At 38.7% G+C, this 17,298-nt stretch overlaps 1 protein-coding gene across 1 annotated transcript in view; it reads left to right on the top strand.

The window, feature by feature from the left end:
* Positions 1–1,237: 1,237 nt before the first annotated feature.
* TMC1 (transmembrane channel like 1) overlaps positions 1,238–17,298 on the top strand; it is a 77,026-nt gene continuing 60,965 nt past the window's right edge. The window contains exons 1-3 of the mRNA XM_068927938.1: positions 1,238–1,496; positions 15,169–15,234; positions 15,360–15,735. Coding sequence (XP_068784039.1) covers positions 1,238–1,496; positions 15,169–15,234; positions 15,360–15,735 — 701 coding nt within the window. The remainder of the gene's footprint in view (positions 1,497–15,168; positions 15,235–15,359; positions 15,736–17,298) is intronic.

A 17,298-nucleotide genomic window follows, 5' to 3' on the forward strand; every position in this document is an offset into this window, starting at 1 on the left:
TGTTGTGCTCCTGAATCTCTGAACTGGTCTGTGCAGACTAGGGCTTCTATCTGCCCCTTTTTGGCTGCTGCAGCCGCATTTACTGTGTTGATAGGTACTTGAAGACATGTCATAAACATTATTTTTAAAATCTAATCATAGAAAAAATGAGCAATAAAAGGTTGCAGTGAGACACAGACCTGGAGTCCCTCTATAAAGAGCAGCCACAGCTAAGCAGCAAATACAATTATCTGAGCAGCATGCCCATTTGTCAGCATAGCGGGTGCTGGAAGCAGCCAGCCATAGCAGACAATGTGCAATATCAGATGGAATTATTAAAGAAAGTATCTGTATCCATGACCACTCATTCAGTCATTCACTTTGGCTAGGATAAAGATAAGAATATACTTCTCAGTAGAAAACAGCATTGTCTTTAGAGGATATATATACACACGCTTTCAGATAAACATCTTCCCAATGCAGCAAATTTTTGGAATTGGCCTAAGGAACAGAAAACATGGCTGTGTAGAAACTCTGCTAAACATTTCCATTTTTTAATAAAAAATTCATTTGGCAGAATTTTTGTGAATTTAAAGCTTTTTTCAAGCTTCTAATTAAACATTTGCATTAATGGTGGAGCAATATAGATTCGGCAATCAAGACCAGTTTGGATAAATTCCTCAAAATAATATATGCTGCCCAACATGTCCTCTGATCTACATTACTGGGCTAGAAAACTTAGAAAAAATGGCTTCCTCAGAGACTGCTGATGGTTTCTGGATCAAGCTGAGCTATAAGTACAGGAGTATGTATTTTTTGTTATACTTAGGTGCTCTGCAGTCTCCTGATTGACCTAATCGCCTGGTTCAGAGGAATAACATCTGATTTTCAGAGAACCTTACAGTACAGCATTTCAGAAATGTCAGGAAAAAAGAAAGCTTCAAACGGCTGGAATTTCATTTAGTTTTGTGATTTAGCTGTTAAATTTTCCTTTTCATTTGCTACTCAGAAAAATTTATCCAAATAGGGGTTTACTTGCAAGTAGGTTTACAAAGTAGCTGCTTTCTCCTCAGATAGGAGAGTGGCACCAGAACAAGGTTGCTCGTGCTTCTATGACGTGATATTCCCTAACGAGTGTTCAAGAGCTGAATGCGATGGCTGGGGAGGCAATACTGAAAGCTTATTCAACCCAGCTTTTAACAATTTCTTTCATCGGATTTGTCATCCGAAGGTATGTGTATCCGAAGCCTCTTCAGGGATGCCCTGGTGTCACTATCACCACCCTGCTGAGCTCGCGCTGCAGCGGGACCGTGCCCCGTCGGGGAGGGCACTGCCCGTCCCAGGGTCACCCTGGCGCCTGGCTCGGCCCTGCACCTTGAGCATCCGCCTGCTGCTCCCAGACATCGTCAGCGTAATCACCCACTCAGCTGTGAAAAGATGTGAGATAATGAGGATGTTAGGCAAAGACCTACTAGTTAATGCTGTGCGGGCTCATCTGACTCATTTGGATGCAGCAGGTTAGGGAATGATCGATGCAAGTATTGCGTTACATTGAAAAAGGCCTTTTCAGTGGCACAACTACAGTAGTGCCATGACTTCAGCTTGTTCTTGTATATGCTTCCAGAGCTGCCTGCTTTTACTTTGTGCTTCCTTAAGGAAATATGCATTTTGAGTATCCAGAAGCAAAATGGCATTTTAAAATCCCTCCCTGAAAAGAGCCACCTTTAGCAAAAGAGTCTGTAGAAAATCATTAAAGGCAGTATTTATTGCCCTAAGTTTTGCACTGTGTTTGGAAACTGATAGAAAATGCACCATGAAGCATGGAAAAATGAACAATCAGAACATTTCATCATATTAGAACGGGTCCGCAGCTGATGTCAGAAGTGGCAGGAAAAAATTACATTGGTTATTTCTTTGAGAGTAGGTTACAGCATTGTAACTTAAATGCTGATTACAAGCAAAATTGATGCTTTCAGATTTACTGAGACACTAACGTATGTAGTAAATGTAGTTATGTCATCATTCTGTAGTGTCATCTTCATTTCCCTTAGGTAGATTCATCTGGTTGGCAGATGGCTATTGAACGGATTATCAATTTAGTGGTATTAGGGAGATGTTGTGGACTGATACTTTCCCCTCCTCCTTCACTGAGAGATGTTCCCTGACTTTCAGCTGTGTTAAAGGGATAATTGTATACTTCCATCTTTATCTTTTGTGTATCAAGCTTCAGTGTTTTGAATATATGGTAAGTGTCCCTGGCAAGGAGATACCGGTTTGAACAAGGAAAGAAAGAAGTAGCAAAATCTTCTAACAATAGAAAATTTTGCAGCGTTCAACAAACCTATTTAGGAATGCGACCACTTCTCTGAATCTGTCTGTGTCTGGGCCATTTTTCTCATTTATTTTGTATTAAAAACACTTTGTATTGTTCTAATTGTATTGAGTGCTATTACACGGAGCTAAATTAAATGTAAGGCCTCTTTTCAAGATTAGAGCGCTGTAGAGAGGACCCTGTGTAAATGAGAACTCTCCATGCTCTCTATGTAGTCGTTTATGTCCCTGTAAGAAGAGCACAGAGTGGCAGTAAGACGCTTCCAAGTTAAACTGATGCAGTTTGTCCTCAGCCCCCATTCATTGTTTTACTTCCAAGGACAACCACAAGCATGGGGTGTAGCTCCATGATATGTTATCTCCAGTGGCAAGCCTGTCTTAAAAAGTTCGCACCCTCTTTCTGCCCCCTGACCCTGGCTGTCCTTTCCCACGTCCTGTCACAACCTGAGTCCCGCTTTGGGCAGATGCAAGTGCTTGTGGGGCCGTGCTGCAGACAGGGTCACTGCACTAAGCCCACTTAAGCAAGTGATTATTTACTTTGATTAGTGACCCAGTCTACAGTGCAGCCCCGTGGACAGTTTTAGTGGTACAACTAAGTGGGCAGCAAAGGGTGGAGCGAAACAACAGATGCCTTAAACCGGCTACCCTGTTCAAGTTGATATGCTCTCAGTACACATGCTCATTGCAGCGTGAACTGTCCTGGAAAGTAAAGGTGGGAACTTGCGGAGATATAGTAACCCCTGCATCCATAAAGGTGCACCACAGACCAAACTGGAAAATCTGGCTTGTCTACAGTGAAAAGTTGCACTGTAGTAAAAATATTAAACTGTAGTAAAAATATTTAACTATAGCTGAACATTGACTGAATCAGGAGACCTTGAGGAACAAATAAAATGGGATGTGAAATTCAACTGTATCATAGTTAGCGCTCACTCAGGGATATTGTAGCTAGTGCTCACTCAGAGACCACATTCATACTGATTTGTAACCTTAATTCCTTTACTTCCTTAGATTTTGAATACTTGCCTTTGCTTCTTCGGTATTAATGTCATATCATTTTTGCTGCCAATTATTAGTAAATCAGACAGCTCTCTGTGTATTCCTTTCCTTTGCATATATCCAGACAGATACTTTCCAAAGTGGCTAATAAGTGAAAATGAGGTATTTCGGAGGTTGACCTATACAGTTCCACCAAGTCTATGCTCGTAGTTTGACTGCAACGGGCAAACGCCTTGTTATAATTCTCTCTCTGCTTCTTTTTGCATGTATTTGCAGAATCATAAACTTGAATGCCTTGTTCATCATACCTCTCAAGATTTTCTTCTTTTTCTTATTAAAGAAAGAATATTAAATTAAGCACAGGAGACTTCCTCCTGGATTTTTAGAAAGTGGCTATTCTTTTCCTGAGTTCTTAAAATCACAGCTTATTGGACATGGTCTAACTATGGCTTTACAGATGTGATGTGAATCTTTCCTCGCCTCTCTTTTTGAATGAGAAATATTTCCTAGGCATATCAAGCACAAGGGGCTAGGATTTTGTACAATGAGTAATTTTAGAATGCAGTAAAGGAAGTTAAAATACTTCAGGAAACATATTTTACAGACAAATGAGTAGTGCCTAACTTACATAAAAAGAAATGACTCTTATAATCATATATACAGACTTAATCTCTCTGGGCATATTTGAAACAGAGGGTGTTACTATTCTGACAGAACCAAGGCTATACGTGTGTGTATTTTGTCTCTAACTTGAATTTCAAGAAGAAGAAACTATGCAAGAATGACCTATTTAAATGCAAGCAGAGAACTGCATTTTGTATCATTTTATTTATAACCTGTTGTTTATAATCTTCTACTTCCAAACCCGACTTTCTGTCTTGTCAAATAAGCTTTTACTTTGTTTTACCATTAAGCTTGTCTGGTGTTGTAGAGTCAAGGTGAATCAGGGTAAAATTAGTAAACTTAGGATGTAACGTCTGCATAGAGGCAGAAGCAAGGAGTCTTAAGGAAACTGCAACGTCTAGTCATGCAAATTTAAACCAGCAGATTTATCAGCATAAGGCTTCTTTTGCTATGATGTTTTAATTCAGGGGAGAAATGCTTTTTGGCTTTTAAAGCTATGCCCTTTAAATATAAGTGTAAGGTAAAGGATGTCTTTTATGAGAAAAAAACATCCATATAGCTCATCCGCCACATACAGACACTGCTGATGTAGAGATGCATAGCATCAAAATGTTCCCCTTGTGGAAGATGTGCAACATCCTTGCTCAACAGGGCACTTAAGCATTTAAACAGCAACGTTAGCCACAGATGAGTATATTGCAAGAGAGTTTTTCTTTTTTCAGTAGTAATAATAAAGAAGGTGAACAAGTTCTTCCATTCTTTTGACCCTAGCATGCCAACCCTAAATAGTAAACTAAACATTCATGAAAAATTAATCACTTCGGAAATTAGTATCTTCTTATATTTCAGTCGGTGAAACTTCACCAGCACCATCCGTTCACTGACAGGCAGGCCGATGTTGATGTGGTACACTTTATCTTGAACCACTCAACCTTCAGACACTCTCCGATGTAGGTGGCAGCTGGAGCAGCCCTGTGAAATACAGTCACAATGCCTAAACATGAAAAAGCAACCACCATTGAAGGAAATGGTAATTATAATTATACATCTTATACAAGTATTCATTGTCTGCATGTAGCTCAACAGTGTGCAAGTTTTGTCTTCCTTTTGTTCTTTCTGACAGAAATTCGCCTTTGCCATGATACGTTATCTTTTGTTCAGAACTGTATTTTGCTTAGCTTTTGAAAGCAGCTTTCCTGTGAGTTGGCTTCTTATAGGATGGCAGTGTAGTTCTCCACTAGCTAGTAAATCAAAACAGTGCAACCACAGCCCTGCTGCTTGACTCACCTTTATATACAGCTCATAGGGAAGATTAAGAAAATAAGAATATTTTGTGGCTCCTGCAAGCTGCACAGATACAAACTTTACATTGCTTGTTGCTTTCAGTATTTGATATTAAACGTCAAACCCATGCTTCATAGTTAAGATAAGTCATTAACAATATTTCTATGCTGATACTGCACCACTATGTTCTGAATGTACGAAATATTTTGTAGGATGATAGTACTTAATGATTTATTGCGGCAAAGTGTGAAGCAACTCTTGGGCATGGGAAGTACTTTCAGTTCTCGCGGGCAATAGGGCTCTTTCCAAAATATTGATCTTTTTGACATTTCTGACCTTCGGCATGAAAGCAGATTGCCAGAGACCTTATTCTAGAGTGGTTTCTAATGAGTTCATTAAGTCTTGTTAAGTAGGGCTGATATTACTAAACAGTTCTTACTGTGTTTTTTCATCCAAATTTGTAATATGCAGTAGTAATAAAATGGATTCTGCTTTTGTAGAAAACCCCACAAGAGACTGCTTATCATTTTTGTCAGAATATAACCTCTTGTCCATTTTCTTTCCTCTTGTTGTTTGAGCACCTTCATTGTTCTTTTTTTCCCAGCTGTTTTCTGTACATACCTTTACTGAACAACTTTTTTTTCAAGTAACACATTCTAATGGAGCTCATTCTAATATGACAGAAACATAGAATTTCATGTAACATAGGCAAAATGCTGAATCAGGCTTGGTATAATTTTTTCTGAATAAGAAGCAATTAAAATGAGTATGATCATAGAATAGATTCATTTTTATAAAAAGCAGTAATGAAATTCTTTTTAGAAAATCAAAATTCTATATTTACCCTAAGTATCTGCCTTCCAATCAGAGATATATGACTGAATTGGCTTAGCTGCTGATTCAGTGATTTATTATTCACTCAAAAGAGTGATTTCACAGAGGACAGCATTCTCAAGGTGAACCCAGGTTTTTAGGGAAAGGTTGAAATCTTTAGATTGTGGAATTATGATCACTCTTGAGACAGATTTTGCATCAAAATGCAACCTTAAAGACAGTTATAGATTTATTTAGAGATAAGATCATGTGAGTAAATTCAAGTCTCAGTCTTGATTTAAGAAACATGAATTGAGTGTCACTGTAAGTAGGTATGAGACACTTTCAGAATGTGGTTCTGAGTAGATTTTTAAATTAAAATGTTCTGAGGACTGGAATTCGTTAGCATAGGGCTCAGGCACCAAACTAGTTGCAATTTCTGTACAGTAGGTTTTTCTTCATTATTGCTAGCAGTTCCAAGGAATATTCTTGCAAAAAACGGGCCCAAGAAGTATTGCAGAAATGCAGTCTAGGGTCATATGTTTTTTTCCTTTTTGATCTCTGTAGCTTTAGTCCTGGTTTGTCCTGGTTTGACCATTCTTCCTATTTCTTAGCATATCTTCTGCAAGTCTAGGAAAGCGGGAGCTGTATGGTTAATTGCCCTAAGTTCATGCATAGGAGCTCCTCGTTCTAGACTCCTCGTATAGGAAGGAAGACATAGGGCACAAGTTATCAGAGTGGAGGTTTAAAATAGATCAGATAAAAGTGCCTATTTTTCTCTATCAATAATAGACAGTCTGTGGCGAGCAGGTCACCTGTAGACACCTGTGTTAAAAGAGCTGTCTCCTCATAACATATTTGAAACTATGTTTGGGTTTAGGTCCACCAGAAATGCCACATTTGAAACTTGAACATAAGCTGTTTTTTCAATATTAACATGTGTTCTTCCCATGTTAGCAGTACTATGAATAATGGGAATAAGTTAAGTAAATCACACTTCAGAACCTGAAAAGGTTAGAGTGGTATGATTTACTGCAGTCTCACACTTCTCAGAATACATTGGACATTTAATATTCTGGTCCTAATTCTTGTAATAAAGACTGTAATGAAAGTGAGAAATTGCCCACCTTCAAACCAACCATGTGACAAAGAGACAATGCAAATACAGCTTCTTCCCATTGTTTTATTACAGTAACCAGTGGAGCCTGCCAGCTTATCAGATCTCTACTCATAGTTTGTCCAAAACATTGCATGATTAGATGTTCATCTAGTATAGGTACAGAAATTTGAGTATATCCACAGATACTACGGAAGCAGTAGTGTCCTAGGAACCCATGCTCTCATGAAGGGGGTGAGATGCTGAGAAGTCTCTCACTGAATTATCTTCCTCTTCTCCCTTCTCATGCAGGTTTCATAGTAGCAAATTGGCCTGAAATTTTTGATCTGAAATCATACAGTAAACATATTTATGCCTGAAAGGGAACTTTGCCTGAGATAGAAGTTTTGATGTGTAAACAGAGAGACAATATTCAAAGCCTGTACTATATAAGTACAGACCGGAAGGAAATTGGAAAGAGGAGAGCATAATCAGATGGAGTGCCCAACGCCAGCCACAGTGCCAGCTTGATCTATTTAAGCAGGACAGTCTCTGTTATTTTAGCAGATCATTTGTAATTTTTCCTTACCAACAAAAACCAAATGAGCAATTTATGGATGTGAATTGAACTGAAAGACTGTTTGTCATTCATTTGTTCCATGTGGTTCCTATCTGTAATTCTCAAATGTTGACTGCTTGGGTAAATTCTCTTTAGTGGCAGTCTACAGAAAGGGAAAGCTTATGGCTCCTCAGGCAACTTCTGGAGACTCTTTGGATGTAGAATTCTGAAGGCCACAGCATACATATTAAGACTGATATGCCTTCCCAGAAGCTAATGGTTTCGTGACATGGTATAGGATAAATATTCTGCCTACCTTAGTATTTACAACCCTGATAATACAGGTTCTGAAAAATAAGTGCTATGTTTGCTAGTGAAGGTGTAATTGAAGAGAAACTATTATTTCACTCCATAAATTCATAGCTCATGCTGGACAGGATATTTTTTCAAGTTGCGACTTTTAGTTTTGTACATCTATGGAAAGGAAAAGTTGCAATAACCACTAGGAAAAAAGAGAAGAAAGATCCAGCATGATCTCCAGTATTAGTTGTTCTAGCTGTTCTAGAAATTGCAATTCCCATTTGTAATTTCTGTGTTTCAGTTTATAGTCCTTAAAAAGAAAAATATAGGATATTTTTAAAGGCAATATTCTGTGGATCAGGCTTAGTTTCCACCAGTATGAATATGGGAATTCTTCTTCTCTTCTTAAATAAAGTTACTGGAGGTGAAATAAGAGATGGATCCTGAGACACCTAAGTTAATCGGAATTTTGCAGCCACAGGTTTTGGCCTCCACTCATGTAGCATGATTAGCACAAGCTGTGGGTCTGGCCGCTAGGCTCTTCTCCTATCAGGGTAGAATTCTCTCTGCTATATATCTAAAATCATTCTGTAAGCTCCACGTTTCAGCTTTCAATTTTAGCAGCTGTCTATATGTGGCACGTATCTGGTATTTCTTTTGCCTCCAGAAAGTGCGAATACAAATGGAAGACTTTAGGGTTCAGCAGACAAGATGTTTGAATCTCTACCTAGCTTCTATAAAGAGTTTTACAACTTGTAGTCAGAAGACCTAACTTCGATGGCTCTATTATTTAAGGAAATAGAGCAAGAAACACAACGGGAAAGTAACTGAGCAAAACCTGCCCCATCTCAAGCTGTTTCTTTTTGTTTTAGTTATTTTGTTTATCTATTGATAATTTCTCAGAATAATATTCTGAATCTAGGTAACATAAAAAGCTGGTTGATTATAAAACAGTCAGGGGCAGGGGCTGGAGAGAGAGAGACAGCAATCCTATGCCTAATTATCAGATCCTAATTGCTGAAAGGAAACATCATTAAAAATAGTTCAGATATTTTGATCAGATGTAAACAACCTATCTGGACGTCCCTCCATCACATATATTTTCTCCTGAGATAAGGAGGGAGCTATTTTCAACCATCAGGTTTACAAGTAAAAGTTTCACAGAAGAGGTCATAAAGAAATCTGAAAATAAAACTACAATAGAAATTCTGGATCAGATTTGTGGTGCAGATCTGAAAATTAAAGTAGAGGAAAAATGGTTAGACTTGTTAGACTGGAGAGAAAGAAACTAATTTTTATATTTGGTCTTGCCATCTACTCTTGTTTCATGGAAGGTAAAAATTAGTTTTGATGCTTCTGTATCTCAGACAGGAACAGTGGTGAAAAGAATTTGGATACAACTGAATCTGGAATATATAGATGCCTTATTTATTCAAGTCATATATGAAACCCTTCTGTTTCTCTGGAAGTGGAATCGTACATGTCAGCATTCCTGTGGTCTCAGGATCAGTCCTAATGTAACTTTTTAAAAACTCACCTTTTCCAAAACTCTGCTATTCCAGCCACTGTGGATCTTCTTTTAACCTTTTGAAGGGATATTATAGTAGAAGTGAGCTTTTCAGAAGTATTTATCAAACCAATCAAATATTCTTTGCTTTACATGGCGAAAGAGATACACAGATGCTTGAAAAGCAAAAATACCATTTTTCACTTCTTCACTCTGGGGTGTCCTGAGAGACTTGGGTCAATCTCTTCCTGTATGACCAATTCCTCATTGTTGAACCTCGGTTCTCCAGTTTATACCCATTGTGCAAATCATGGTGGAGGTCTATCAGCCTCCCTTAGCTATTGTTGGATGAGCAAGGCACATCTACCCTTGTGTTTCAAGATGCACCTGACCCTTTGGTCTAAAATTTGGTATGAGCGACAGTCCTTGCCTCAAGAGTGTGTCTGGGGTCTTGTGCACGCATCTGTACTCAGTATCTTTCTTTACCTTATGATTATGTGCCATGAGGGGAGCTGGACTGATTGCCAGTGTGCTGTAATCTCTGTCTTGCTGATGAGAATCTCCTGAGATGGATGAGCAAGCGCATCAGGCTTTAGCTTGCCTCATATCCCAGACAGCGGTCAACTCCTGCAACTCCATTGCTGCTCTCCCCTTTTCCCCACAAAGTGGGCCAAGTGGTTTTTCCCAGCATTTGGAATTACATTCAGAGGAGGGACTGTCTAACATTTAGGTTTCAAATCTTGGATCTTTGATGTCACTTTCTGTGAGATTTTGGTATATTATTTATGATATATTTTGCAGTTGTTACCTCTAGTGATATCATCATCATGGAAGTATTATCAGACACTGTCATATTTACATTTTTGGAAAAAATGGTATTAAAATCTATGTAGATACCTAGAACTGAATTTTACACCATATACTCTCCTTTTTGACTGATACTTCACATGCATTTATTGCTTATCATTTTGATTAATATGATCTTGCATTGCTGATATTTCTGCATGTTGGATACCCAGTTTCTCAGCTGTCTAGGATGATATCTTTCTGGCACAGAGAAAAATCCAGTACAGTTCAGTGGAAGCACAGTTATTGCTTGCAAGGGTCTATCTGAATATGATCCGTCTCACTGACTTAACAATTAAATAATATAATAAACATTTATTTTATAGCACATACCAAAAGTCATGCATTTTTTGAACCGTATACAAGTTTCTTTGTCCATCACTGAAATTTTTTCAAGGCAATGGCACAGAATTGCTTTAGCAGCCATCAGTTATACATAGCAGTAGTGTGAGCAGTAGTATTCCAGCACTGGGTGACATTTTATGAGTTAATTCCATGGATCATGGATTTATGAGTTAGTTCCATGGATCCTTCTCAAAATGAAAAATCAAATGAAGCTTATCAGTAAGAAGACAAGTTAAAAGAAAGTATGAAATCTGAATAGTACTCTCTGGTAACTGATACCCAAACAATTTGGGAAAATGGGATAAGAATACAACAGTCCCTATAATCCTAATTTCTAACTCAGGAAAGCTGGATGACCAGGATGAGCAAGACTGTTGAATGGCCCCCTCATACAGTAAAGGCTTCTAGGATTTTATAAATTCTGTTTTGTGCTTAATTTCCTCACCAGCATGTGACAACATTTTGAGTTCTGTTCTGAGCTGTCTTTTGAGATCTGATGCCCTCTCTTCACTGCAGTCTCTGATTTGTGGGTTATTCTGAACCCATAGTCAGAATGCCCTCATTCAAATTTTTGATGCTTTTGAGCCTAATCTCATTGGCTCATTTGTGGCTGTAGACTGAAACTTAATGGAGGTTTCATGCAAATCGATTCTCAGACTTGTGATTTTCCTGCCCTTAAGTCTAGCAAGATGACAAAGTTCCCTTTGAATCACTGGTGAAAAAAGTCAGAAAGCGATCGAGTTTCCTAGAGCGTAAGGTGTTATGGACTTTAACTCCAAATATACTTAGTAATCCATGGGGCAAGAGCAAGACGCACTATCTGGGAAGAGATAACAGCTGAGGAATAGTTTGCCCTGAGGTCACTCAACCTTAAGTTAGCTGACCCATACCTAATGACCAAAATTAGCCCTGTGAATGTTAATACAGTGAAGAAAAGAGGTCCTGTCAGCCCTTCTCTGGAACAATGATAAATTCTACACATGCGTTAGTGAGATTTAGTTGCTTTCAGTGAAGGCCTATATATATCGCTTTCATTAAGCTTTTCATAAGTGGGATCATACGAAGATCTGTTTGAAAAAGCAGAAGACAAGTTACAGACCTAAAAGGATACCACATAGTGACATTTTAACAAGCCAGAGCATCAGAAATACTCTTCAGTTTTCCTACAAGATGATAATACAGTGCCTGAGGAATGCTTTTCTACTGTTTCCCTGTGTTGCGGTTTATAGAGGAACATTTAAATTTAGTGCTAAAGTGCATTTAGATTTAGTGTCACCAGGAAGTGTAATTTATGTGTAGTTGAAATGCTTCTCCAGTAATTCAGTGAGACAGGGTTTGCCACAAGCGATTGAAGTGCTGAGTTATGAGCTGCTTAGCCTCTTGCTTTCCTCTTTGAAAAGTATTACCGAGTTAATGAGCTGAAGTAGCTTTCTAATAATAATAACATTAAGCACATTAATGATAATTTATCACTCTTATTGCTCTAGTGCCCACCAATTAGCAACATTGGTCTTTCAAAGAGATGAGTAAAACCCCAAAACATAACAAGGCAATTATTAATACAGCCTGTTGGCACTACATTTCTTGCATTACAGGGATGGCTGTAGTCTGGGTGCAGGAGGGGGTGACTATAACTGTGTGCCCACTATCTATTACATAAATGCACGCATATATGCTGCTCAGGACATACCTCAGGGGAATTAAAGCTCCCTCATTCCCCCTTCTGCTAGTGAAGCATATGCAGGTAAACTTGAGGACATGAGGCTCTTGCCGGGCTTCTGGCTTCTTTTAAAAACAAATTCTAGTACAACGCTTTCTTCATTGCATCCCAAGACCTTGGGAGAGATCTCTTACTCTCTGGTACACCAGAAACAGAGGGACAAACCCCCAGCATTCTTCTTCCTGCAGATTTGGCTGAAATCTTTCAGCATTATTTGATGCAGCACAGACAAAGTTTCCAAATTTTTAGTATGAACCATAGCAATGTGCGTTCCGGCAAACCTCAGACGAACTCATGCTAGTCGTTTACTTAACATCGAAGCAGTGTAATGAGGCATTCTATTGTTACTATTTTTTTAACAGAGTAAGCTCAGACACTTAAATTGAGCATGTTTCATATCTCTGGATGAGCATAGCACCTGGGAGTCGGGAATGACCTGAAGTTCAATCTGGTACTATAACTTTCAGCTTTTGCAAAAATCATCTTCGAAGCTAGACTGGTGCTTCTTGGGTTTGTCTGCAGTGGCCATTGCTCTTCTAGTCGTGTGATTCCATGTTATTACTGGCTATTTTCTAGGCTTTTTCCATGGTAATATCCATTTACAGTTGGTTTCATACTTTTGTCTTCATTAAAAAAAATCTATTCTTTATCACTCAGCTCATAGGCTAAGCTCATAGGTAAAAAGTATAAATGCAGAGGACCTGTCTGAATTCCTGATTAGGAATTCAGATACACTCCCCTCCGGTAGTACTCACAGTACTTTGGTGAAGCAATCTGAGATCCTTTATTTACCTTAAGCCTTTATTTTACCTGAAATGTTGGATTTAGACTAACGCATTTATTACCCCACGCTTTTGTAATTAATTAGATCCAAACAACTACGTTCTGCTGGGTTTAAGCTTGGGCGTTGCACAGTCCCTTGTTTCTACTTTCAGTGTTATGTCAATGTTATGCCAATTTCTGTACGATACACTTTCAGTGCTAATGCCTGCTTCAGTATATATGATAACTCCCCAGCTGTTTGCTTATTGTGTTCACTCATCAGAATCTGCAGTAAGGCCAATCTTGCATCATTAAAGCGCTTCCTGGGAATTTCTGTTTGGCTGGAGGAGACCACCAGAAGCACTAGTTGCAAACAAAAGACCGTGCCCTATTCTTGCATGCAAAATATCTCTTTAGAAGTGTCTGTCTCTATCTTTGCAAGCTTTCTATGGCAACGTAATGATCTTTGTCAAATGCAGATCTAGTTACTGTCAGCAACAGAAAGCATATGTCCAGAAAGAACAAAAGAGCACTTATTTTCACATTCCATTGATGATATTGAATGATAACATTTTTGCATATTCTTAAAAAATTATTGTGCAGATGCTGTGGAAATGCTAGAAAATGCTATTACAATGAAATGCTTTGTGGAGGGAATTTAAACTGTGCGTATGTCCCTGTTTTAAAATGCTTGTCAAATTCTGTATAATAACCCTTTGCACATTATTACATGCAATGAACCAAAACTCTAGTTTATTTCTCGTTTGTAGCCTTATGCATTTTACCATTTTTGCTTCATACCTTCCTGTCTGGGTAAAGCTAATAAGTTATGCCTGATAGTTTAGCTACAACAGTCACCAGATAGATCAACTTGTATATACATTTTCAAGAAGTCACTAATGGCTTAATAAATTCTATGAAAGCAGCTAAAGAATAGGTGGAGAAAGATGGAATATAAAGAAAAATTCAAAAGAACTATAGGTAAGTGAAAATGAAAGATAACTGTAATGTCTTGTTGCCTGAAAAACAGAGCCATATGGACAATGATAAGTTGCCTGTCTTGTGTGTAAAGAGAAGTTAGATGACATGTACCTGAAAACGTATGATATATAGGAATGGAATGAGAGCTGCCTATTTCTCTTCAGGCTAATATTTCTTATTGTTCTCATTAATACCCTACCACCCTACATCTCTCTGTCTGTTCCACTGAAGTATCTCAAATCCTGTCCTATGTCTACAAACTCAAATTTACCTCAAGAAAACGCCTATTGGCTTCTGGCTTCTCAGGTATTGGGGGGATTGCTTCTGAGGAAATGTTGCTGGTGAACACCACTGGCAGTTCTAGTAGTGGCACAATATGTGATATGTTCATACAAATATTTCCAAAAAAGAGTATTAATTGAATATCACACATGAATATCTTCCCCATATATACATAGTATTCTTGTGGCTATAATGTATGTGAAAGGGAGGAATATTTTTCTTTCTTCTCCATGTATGCCTGATCCCAGTTTCAAAGTGCACAAGGTAAATGATTTGGCTACTTTCTCATTTATGAATGAGTAGCAGAACAGCCTGTCTCAAATTAGTACTGATCTTTAGTAAAACTGAACAACTTAAGGAAGACATCCCACACAAAACAAAGGTGTTTTTAACGAGACTGAGACACATTTTTCATCTCCCTTCTTCTTTTCCCCATATTGTGGATGTTGTTGAGCATCATCTTTCTTTTCGTGGGTCCTCCTGTCCTACTTATTTCCATAAGATAATGAGGAAGTTCTTCGTGGCATTACTTTCAGGCTTACTTATCTGAGTGCTAAAGAACAGTGCAACTGCATTGTTCCTGTCGTCACCTTGTTTCTTGTAAACTGTTGATGGTGTTCCAAAAAGCTGGGTTTAGGAAATGGTGATACGGAGCAATTTCTAAGCATTTCATAAAAGCCCTGTATCCTAAGTGACTGCTCCTCACTTAACATACACTGAGCTGTTTTTTCATTTCACAGATAGCAGTGGTGTTGACAAAGAAGAAGACAGCGTTGCTGAGAATGAAGAAAATGTCAGAGAAATAGGTAACTAGGGATGGATAGCTCTGAGGCTACGCTCAGAAGTTTTTGGATTACGAAGTATGAAACAAAAGTGGGGAAGACTGCCCTTCCGCATGCTGCTTTCTCTTGTGTTTTTCTCCCCATCACAGACAAAGAGAGGAAGAAAGCAAGACCCAGAACCAGACGGGGGCATGCCAGAGGGAGAGCCAGATGTGATGGTGAGGAAGATGGGGATGATGACGAAGATGAGCCGAGAAGAGCTGGGCATCGCAGGCACAGAAATAGGAGAGGACGGGGAAGAGCATCTGCAAATGAGGGCAGTGATTCTGAGGTGGAACCCCGCAAAACCAGAAAGAACCAGGCAAATCAGAAATCCAAGGAAGATGATGAAGAAGAGGAAGACGAGAAAGGATGCAAAAGTGGGAAAGGCAAAAATGAGAAGAAACAGGATAAAAAGTCTGATAAGAAAGGAAAAAAAGAGAAGGCCAACAAGAAGAAAAAAGACAAAAAGAAATCAGGTTCAGGGTAATTCAGTATATTCATTTTTTTGTACAAAACTATTGTTATCTTATGAAAACCTGTTTTCACTTATAGCTGTGAAATACGAGAAGTCAATATGACCTCTTTACTCATTAGAGCCCAATTTGAGCTGGACAGAATGTTTTTTTGCAGTGAGGAAATTCTGACTGAGTGAAGTGGAAACTTTCCACAAAACCATATCCGTTGCAATGCAAAGAAGTCAGAAGGGTGTTGCAGGTCCAGGGTGCAACTTCTGGAAACAATCACCCATACCCTTCCGGGACCACTGATGCCTGATCAGAAACAAATTCAGTCATACAGAAGAGGAGCCTGAGCCTGACTCCTCCTTAGGGCATTAAATGCCCTAAGTTTATGAGTTGTTCCCTGGAGAAAGTAAAGGTAAGGTGACAGAGGAGGGACTGAATGAGAGAAGGATGGTCATGGAGGAGCTTAAAACCCAACAAGCACCTACCATTTAGTTTTATTTCTGGTGTGAACTAAAATCTTGACACCTTTTACAAAATGGAGTTCTTTCAAGCCTAGTTGGGGCCAACTTTTCACAAAAGATCAATGTCACAGCTTCCGGGAGTCAGAAGCAGGAACTGAGTGAGGTGGGACTGTCCAAAGTTCATCTCCCACCGGCTCCCACTGAAATATACCTAGTCACTTTTCCAAAGCATTTAATGCAAGTGGGGGTCCCACAGGTACTGAGCAATTCTGAAAATTCTTTTTTACTTTTTTCTTGCTCCCTGTCCTTTCTCATGTTTTTGAAAGGAAATAACTTCTGGGAATAACATTATCATGGAGCAAATGGAGCTAGATATGCTTATTTCAGTGAAGAGGGAGACAGATTCCCCTTTCCGCAGTCAGCATATGCTACAGCTGTTTGTGTTTCCAAAGGCACTCCTGGAGAGCATGGCAGGAGTCAAAAGGAAAATAGGATGGTGAAACATACTGTTGTATTAATTTGTCCGTGATCCCATTTCAATATACTTTGACTTCATTCCCCCTCCTTATTAGAGTGCCTTAAATCTGTCCTCATGTGAGCTCTTCACTATAGTGCCAATGATACCTCTCTGTAAAATTTCCTGTACTCATACGGCAACAGTCCTAATTCAGCCAATCCATGCTCCTTTGCTTATTTGTATTGTCTGTATTGTAAACATTTACTGAATATCAATTAAAAAAAGACCACTGAAAATATGAAACTTAATTAAGGTAAAACATTTTTGACTGTCTTCCAACATTCTGAACAACAGACGCCATCATACGTTTAGGCTAAATCATTAGAAACCGCTAACCAGGTCAGGATGTTCTTGAGGTAGTGAGCATAACACCTGAGGAATAACTGAGGACAGCTAATTACTTCAGAGCGTGCTTCAAGAACATTATATTCTTAGACATTTAGGAGACCAACTGCCAAGATTACAGGCTTTGCTTGATCTCACTTTGGATGAAGAAGCAATTATAATTAAGGTAACAACTCTGCCGTATGTAGAAGGATGGTCCTTTCATTTTAAAGCAGAAGCTGAAAAGATACATCACAAAATGACATTTAAAAAGAAATTG

This window comes from Struthio camelus, chromosome Z (assembly GCF_040807025.1).
Source record: "Struthio camelus isolate bStrCam1 chromosome Z, bStrCam1.hap1, whole genome shotgun sequence".
In the NCBI taxonomy this organism is placed as follows: Eukaryota; Metazoa; Chordata; class Aves; order Struthioniformes; family Struthionidae; genus Struthio; species Struthio camelus.